Source organism: Coloeus monedula, assembly GCF_965178545.1.
Source record: "Coloeus monedula genome assembly, chromosome: 11".
Taxonomy (NCBI): Eukaryota; Metazoa; Chordata; class Aves; order Passeriformes; family Corvidae; genus Coloeus; species Coloeus monedula.
Genome location: NC_138791.1, coordinates 21,323,449 through 21,331,758, shown reverse-complemented (window position 1 = coordinate 21,331,758; position 8,310 = coordinate 21,323,449). Strand labels below are relative to the sequence as shown.

The following is an 8,310-nucleotide window of genomic DNA, read 5'->3' as shown; positions in this document are numbered from 1 at the left end:
AATATGGATAGAGAGCATGCAGGAGATCAAAGAGATCCTGGCTGGAGAGTATACCAGTCATCTTAGATAAGAACTGCAGTTCTTCAGTGAGTCCTGACTGAAAAATAAACACTGAGTAAATTAGCTAAAATGAAAAGGGCAGTTATGGGTCAACTGTCAGGTTTGTACTTTATATGCCAAATAATTTTGGGACTCTTACTTTTTTAGATGGTGAGTTTTGTTCACTGAACCTTTTAGTCTGATGGTTAAAAATTAGCATCTAGTTTTGTGATTTTTGTCCCAAAACATAAATTGAGTGGAGACCTGTGGTCCAACTTCCGGCAAAACCTGTTACCTGAGGGGGAAAAAAAAAGATTTAAGACAGAGCAAGCTCAAAAGTCAAAGCACACTACTAGACATAAAGGCACTTGAATTCATTTAAGGAAGTGTTAGGTATGTAAGTATGTTTGCACATCTTTTTTTTTCTTCTGCCACACAATTGCTGCATGAATGTGGGTAAATATATTTTTCCTGGATGTAGTTTATTACTTTGTATTTAATGTGTTACTGATTAAACTGGCCAGTCTATTTAGGCTCAATGCTTATAGCATCTTCAAAGTACTGAGATAAAATCCTGCATGATTCCAGTGTTCTGTTTTCTATAAGTACTGAGTTTCTTTTTGCCTCCAACTGATAGCAGAGACACTTGAAAAAAAGAGAGGCAGCTCTTCTGATATTTTTGGATGGCAGTTTGGAAGGCATTTTGAAATATCTGTTTAACCCATTGTGTCAGGCTTCAGATGCACAAAATCGAGAGCACTCCAATTGTAAACTCAATGCATTATGTTTCTGCAGCTGTTTTAGCATAAAAATGAACACTCTCAAATCCTAAATATGCTCCATTACAAATAATTCTTTTCTAAAGCACAAACCACTTTCTGCCAAGATTGAGGTAGACCTCTGTGAGCTGGTTTCTGTATTTATAGAAGCCTAATCAAAGTTTTCTCCTGCAAAAAACAGTCGTCAGCTTCTGAGCATGTGATCTCATGGTGCTGATGTGAAACTCTTTCAGTTATTGTGTCATTCCTTCCTTCCTCCTTTCCTTCCCCATATCTTTGCTGACCTTCTCCCGTAGTTGTTGCTATACAAGTGCTGAGCTGCACTGTTGTATAACCCAGTTTTGCCTGAGCGCAGGGAATGACTTGGGTTGAGCTCTCGAAGAATAGCTGTGCAGTTCCTGTGCCGGAGGCTGAACTGCACATACCTGGTGCTGATCCCTTGCAGATTGGTTGCTTAATCTACTTTTCAAAAGGCATTCTTGTTTCCTCTCAGAGCTATGGACAAGAGTATGCCAATTGAAAGCATTTCACTTGCCTGTTCTTGCTTGAAGACAGATTTTCACATCTAGTTTTCAGTGCCATCAGTGGATGCTGGCTGTAATAAGCCATTTGTCACTATTTGGAAATGTTCTGGTTTTTTGCATGTATTAAATACTGTTAAGTTAGGGTCTTAGATCTTTGTCAAAGAGCAAAATTAATTCTGCCTAACATGCTCCTCAGAAATTTAACCTCATGTTCTGTTAGATGTTATTATGGGCTTGTTCTTAATAAACAAAACCCCACTGGTTTCTCCTTGCTTCTCCCCCTTTTGAACAGTTTTTTTACCTTTCTTGCTTTCCTGCACCCTCTGTGCTGGGCTTCTCCCCTCCGGCAAAGAGTGACTTGTCTCGCACAAGCTTCTGCAAGCAGCCTAGATGCAACTAATGCCACACGGAGGGGTGCTCCGAGGACTGATACATTTTATTTTGTTAACAGCATGTTTTGCGCACTGGATTTTTAACCCACTACTTGCTGCATGGTTGTATAATAATGATTACTCTTTTGTTTAACATTAGATAAGCATGAGATCACCGTGGCACTGCTGCATGTGTAGTCACTCTTGAAGCAATTGCACACCTAATTGGCTGGCAATCTTGGCATTTTCAAAATAAACACAAGCCTTTTAAAGAGAAGGGACTTATTTCTGTATGAATAGTCAAATAAACCTGTTGGGTGTCATCAATGGAGCCGTCTGGCACTGAACAGTTGTGCGATGACCCTGATCCTGGAGGCAAATCCCAAGATCAAGAGACCAAAAAACAACATGAATCAGAGCAAAAATTATCCAAAATAACGCATAATGCTTTGGAGAACATTAATGTCATTGGTCAAGGCTTGAAGCACCTGTTCCAGCATCAGCGCAGGAGGTCGTCTGTTTCTCCACATGATGTCCAGCAAGCTCAGGCTGAGCTGGAGCCTGACCTGGATTTGGAAAGCCAAAGCGTCTGTGCTGAAATTGATGGTGTCTCCACCCACCCCACAGCTCTGAACCGGGTGCTTCAGCAGATCAGAGTGCCACCTAAAATGAAGAGAGGGACCAGCCTGCACAGCAGGTGGGGCAAGGGAGATGCTCCAAAAGGAAGCCCGCAGATCAACAGAAGGTCTGCTCAGGATATTCAGTCGGGTCGGCCCAGATCATCATCCACTACAGATGCTCCCACAAACTTGTCTGTGATGGAGATTGCTTCTTCTATCTATGTAGGTGGAGAGGAGGCCACAGCAGCAGCAGCAGTAAGTTACTCAGATTTACCTTTGATCTTTATCATCTCCTTGTATGTTTTCTTAAGCCCTTTGAAATCTCGTTTTGAAAAGCAGGTTTCTTTCAGCAAATTCAAATGGTGCTGTGTTCAAAAGCTTCTTCAGTGGTGAAGCAAAGAGCTTAAAAGATGCAAGCATTAGTCATTTTCTCACATGGCAGGTGGCTGATTTTATATGTATTTGATCAGTGAAATGAGAGCTACTTTGAAACACATAAGGTTGTTTGGACGGCATACCACAGTCAAACAAGAAGTGATGGGATGAGCAGTAGCCAGAGTGGTCCTCCTTAGGAACTCTTTAGCTAGTTCCTGCAACAAAACCTTGCATTTACCTAGATGGCTTTTTAAATTCCTCTCTCATTTTATTGTGTCTTTTATAAAAGCAAAGAATTCCAGTTTGACTGGATGGTGCTGTTGGCCTTTTAGGCTGTGAGAGGCTCCGGGAACACAGGCTGCAGCCTGCACAGCTGTCTAACCCCTCAGTGCTGGGTTTCCTGTATGTGGTTTAGATCTGCCTGGCTGCTCTGCTGACATGGGATCACTGCTGTCTCCTTCAGTTTGTCCTGCCTGTGTGGGAAATTCACTGAAATGACAGTCTCTGTTCCGTGGCATGTTCTTGCAAAGTTGTGCAGATCAGCTCATTGACGATATCACGACGCAGTGTTTGTCTTACCATTTCTTCCCTTTCCCAGATCAATTTAGTTAAAACATTCTTGAGGTTTGATGGGGGTTTTTGTTTGCTTTTTGAAAGACTAGCTTTCTAGTTAATTAACTTTAGCTTGTTCAGAACACTGGTTCAGAGAGTCCCCTGAAAAACAGCCCTTAATAACAAAGGGGTCTACAAAGGCTGGATATACTTAAAGAAGTTTGTTGTTTCCTCTTGCAAGAAACATTGAATGAGTCTGCCTGGAGCTGTATCCAAAGCTTTTGCTTCTTGTCAACTGTTAAAACAACAGAGATAGTAATAAAGTAGTTGTGAAAAGCATGCACTCTCCTGGGCTGGTTAACTTTGCAGTTAGTCAAGCCATTGAGAGTCCTCAGAAAGAGACCTCAAAATAGCTTCAGGTTTATTTGTGTATTTATTTGTCCCTCGATAGTCTTAGTGAATTTTCAGCTGCTTTTTAATATTTGCACCATCTTGTGACAGTAACAATGTACATTGTAGGTCTAAAGTGACATGGCCAAGGAAATACTGCTATGGAGAATAAGACCTAAAATGAGAGGGAGATGTGAGTCTCAATCCCTTGTACAGAAACCATGTTGCACGTGCCTGTTCTCTGTTACTATCTTTTGTCTTTTAGCCGGTAGTCTGTAGGAGGAGGAAAAAAGATGGGTGGGACAGTTGGATTCTTTCTTTTCCTGGAAAATTTGGCCAAGTCTGGGTGGTGTACCCCATTTTCTCTCCCGAGAGCAGGTAACAGCACTACCCCACAGTGTCACACAAGGATTGGAAGAGTTATTCAGTGCCACCTTCCAAAAACGGGGATCTCTATCCCCTCACTCCTCCAAGAGCCAGAAAGGTTAAGACTGCTGCCATATTGCTATGCAATCTGCATAATGTTGGGAGCTGTAAAAATCACATGAACTACACTTAACTTACTTTGCACAGGAAACACAAAGTAAAAATTGGAAAATACAAATGTTGGATTTTTTTCACAGAGAAGGACAGAATGTTGTCTGATATTCCATGAAAAGCACTGTGTGTGTTTGCAATATTAACTTAATATCTTGCTGCTATTTTAGTCTGAGACATACTGTCTTTGCTATGGCATGTGTCTGTACATACTAGGTTTAAAGGATGTTGATGCCACTCGAAGTTGCAAATTAATGGGAGACAACTTGCAAGTTAAATGCAGATGATTGTACAGCTTTAAGTAATATATAGCAGCTTTTACTGAATTTTCAGTGTAGAGATGTAATGCATTTGTAAATCAACTCCACATAAATTTTAAATCACTGATGTGATTATTAACAGAGCTTCTTGGTTTGTGATTTGGTGAAATCAGTAAAGCATAATGCAATCATTTGGTAAATCACCCTTATAACAGATGTCAGCATTGTTTTCTTTGGAGAAGCCAGCTTAGCATTCAGGCTGCCACACTGCTGGAATTTATAACTAAATTAATGAATTATTAAATTGCAAAAACTAACTCTTCAACAGTTTGTATTGGAAAGTTACTTACAACACACTTAAAATGAGAATCAGTAAAGAGCCAGGAAAAATCTGAAATCATTAGAGCAAACTTCAAGTTTGGTGTAAATTCAAACTTTAAACACTGTCTTTAAGTTATGAGATACCTGAAGTTGTTTAACACAACTTTAACCCTAAATTCTCCTATTTCATTTAACCTCACTGAGACTAGATTACATAATGAAGCTAAGAAATAGAAACCATTTGTTTAAAGTATCTGGCAGATAACTCTCAGTCATCAGGGCTGAGAGTCCTCTGGACTCTACTCAACCTGTATGGATTGTGTCTACATCTAACTTTCACTTAATTTTTTTTTGTTGTTTCGTGCTCACTTTCTCAAGACTTTGCCTATTTATCTCCTTCAGCTTTTCATGATCTAATCTTTCAAATAAATTTTTCACCTTTTCCTTTTGATAAAACCACACCGATTTCACTTCCTTGGTTTTGGTGTTTGCTGCTGACAGTGAAGCTACGCTGACTCACCTTGCATCAGCAGGGTGTATTTCCTTTGAAATTATTTAAGAATTTCATAAATCCATCTATAATTAGAAAAATGTCACTGAGCTGCAGCATTGATCCATCTGTTGTGAACATATGGGCTATACAAGCTATGAGGAACAAAGAAGCAATGCATAGAATGGAAAAGTTGTGATTTAATAATGATAAGAACTACATAACATAGGATTTGTAGTCAAGCAATATAACTGTTTTCTGATTCCTGTCTTCTGTTGTTGTTTGCATTGCTGGTACCTCCCCCTGTTGTGACACAGCCTGTTCCTTTTGGTGTTGGATGTGTGCTAAGCGGTTCTGGGGCTCCTCTGCCCTGTCAGGTAACAGGTGTTAGAGAGAACTGCACAGGGCTTTGCCCGTGCCCTCACGTCACCTCCGTCACTGTGCTGGCACTGCTCTTGTGGCAGAAATCCCTGCTCTCCTTTCCTTTCCTTCTTTATTTTTCTCCCAGTATTCAGATTTATGACACCTAGGAAGAGTAATGAACATTTTGTTTGCTTCACATGCTCTGTACCTGCTCACTGGCACACTGAAGTGGGAGGTGATGGGTTCAGTCAGGGAGCTTATAAGTAACCCTTACTTATAAGTAACCCTTACTGCTTATAAGATTTGATTGTGACTGCAGAAGGTTTTGCTATGAGTAGATGTAGGAAGTCAGCAGACTTAGATTGCTGAGAAATTAGCCTTCAGTTGTATTTTATCAGAGTCTTATTTTATCACATTATTCTATGTGCTTTTGGGGACTGCTGTGAAATTGTCAGTGCTTCTTATTGGAATGGCAGGAGTGTTACCTGTTGCAGAACTGTTTGTCAGGCATGGATGAGCAGGACCCCCCATGCTTCAGTCTAGCTTACTACTGAAGCTTAAGACCTGTTAAACATATCCAGACTATTTCCATATCTTCCATGTTTTGTGAAGTCAAGCCCTGAGCTTCATCCTTCTGTGTGAGGCTGCACAGTGATCTGAGTTTATGCTTGACACTGCCTACATACATGCTGTGTTAAGCTTGGTTTAAAGCTTGTGATTTATTTGCTTGTTGGGTTGGTCCTGCTCGATGCTGTTATGTTTGCTTTTTAGCAGTAGGTGCTGTGTCTGAACAGTTTGGAAAAGGAAAAAAAAACTTTATCAGCCTGGTGGTGTCTACGAGGAAAATTGCAAAAGTGCAAAAGGAAATTTTGTAATTAAATTCCTTGGTATACTAAGAAACTCGGGCCCCACCATGGGGCAGCTGTGGAAGGGCAGGGCTCAGAGCAGCAAAGCTCTTGGAGCTGGGTTCTCCAGCCTGCTGCTCAGAGTCCCCTTCTGCCTGTGTCACATGAAGAGTGCTGTGTGCAAGGAAAAGGTGCTAAACAGATATGGTATTGATATTATTTTGTCTTGCCTCTGTTGTGTCTTGGACTGTTTAAACTTCTGAGAGCTCCTATCTCATCACCATTTTTCACCCCTTTCTTTCCTGGTGTCTTTGTTCCAGCTATATGAACCAGGTGGAAGTCACCTTTCTTCATGTGCTGGGCACCATTTTGTCATTTATGTTGCATTTTTAAAAACAGCTGTAGTCATTGTCTATCTTTCACTCCTGATCCAGAGTTTCTGGCATGTCAAATGTCTTATTAGACCTCACTCTTCCTTTTTCAGGAGCTTCTTCTTTCCCCAGCTTGCTTATTTCGCATGGCAGGGTCAGTTTCCATCTGTCTCCTGATTAGATACACCTACACTTTCCTTTTCATGTCTATAACCCCGTTACACACACACACAACCTCCCCCACTAAACACACTGCCAGAAAGCTTAGGAGGGTAATCTCCTCAAAATGTTGGATTGTTAACTGAAGTGGGGGGTTGGGTTGGTTAGGTGTTGGTATTTTTTTTCCCTGCCAATGTTTTATGTGTGGATGCTGCAAAGTTTTGGAGACAAGAGTCTTTATTTCTTGTTTGTTCTGCAAAGCCCCTGGATCAGGGTTGGACCCTGGGTGCTGGGGCCAGGCTGAAGTGTTACTGCGTTGGCACTGGGGCTCACAGAGCTGCCTGCTCAGGCTGTTCAGAGAATTTAGAGGTTCTCTTACCATACAACAAAAGCATAATACAATCTCTGCTTTAAGCACTGGTTTATGTGCAGAACAGGGTTAAGCCTGAAGCAGCGGTTGGTGTTTAGCAAGGGCTGGGATAGTCCCTTTCAGGTAAAGGTGGAAAACTCCAGTGCTGTTGTAACTTTGCTTGTAAATAGGTTGATGTTGTGTTAACTCATGTTTGTATGGTTCTGCAGAATAATGAGTTTTGGATGAGCCTGATTCTGTGGTGCCGAGGTCCTCCACTCCCAATGGGAATTAAGGACATTGAGTACTTTGTGGCGTAAGGGAGAATACATTCTTAATAGTCCTCTGCGCACAAAATGTTTTTAGTTCACAGTATTGTTCCATTCTCTGTTTTCTCAATTTGTTGTTGAAGTAAAAGGGCAAAATGTTATCCCAAAACAGCAGATTGGATTTTTCTGAATACTTCATTTGCATATATTTGCATGTGTAATAATCCTGCCACATGTTGTTAGGCTTTGTATAGAAGCTGAGAAATAAGTGTCGTAGCATTGAAAATGTAATAATTAAAATCTTACTGAGATACTTCACTTGGTCTTTTATTTCAAACAGTCTAAATATTTTTGCATAGATCTTTATTTTTCTCCCAGTAGAGGCAACCCACTGAGCTGAGAAAATCAGGATAGTGGTTGTTTGAAAATGATTGAGCCTGCACAGTTCTCATTTGGGTCTCATGTACTTACAGAGCTTTTTGTGGGGTAATTATTTATGTGTCAAGACATGGCAAATAGAATAATATTGATATTTGAGAGATATGAAACTACTGATACTTTGGGGAGCAGTTGTATCCGCATAAACTTTTATCCATGCCGGTGACCCACATGCAGGACCCGGCACTTGGCCTTGTGGAACCTCATTCATTGGGATTTTTACTGCTGAGGTCTCTGTACAGTTTGCTGTTGCCTGGG

The 8,310-nt window shown here is 40.8% G+C and overlaps 1 protein-coding gene across 1 annotated transcript in view; it reads left to right on the top strand.

The window, feature by feature from the left end:
• Nucleotides 1-1,798: 1,798 nt before the first annotated feature.
• TMCC1 (transmembrane and coiled-coil domain family 1) overlaps nt 1,799-8,310 on the top strand; it is a 60,735-nt gene continuing 54,223 nt past the window's right edge. Inside the window, exon 1 of the mRNA XM_082289120.1 lies at nt 1,799-2,588. Coding sequence (XP_082145246.1) covers nt 2,040-2,588 — 549 coding nt within the window. The 5' untranslated portion in view covers nt 1,799-2,039. The remainder of the gene's footprint in view (nt 2,589-8,310) is intronic.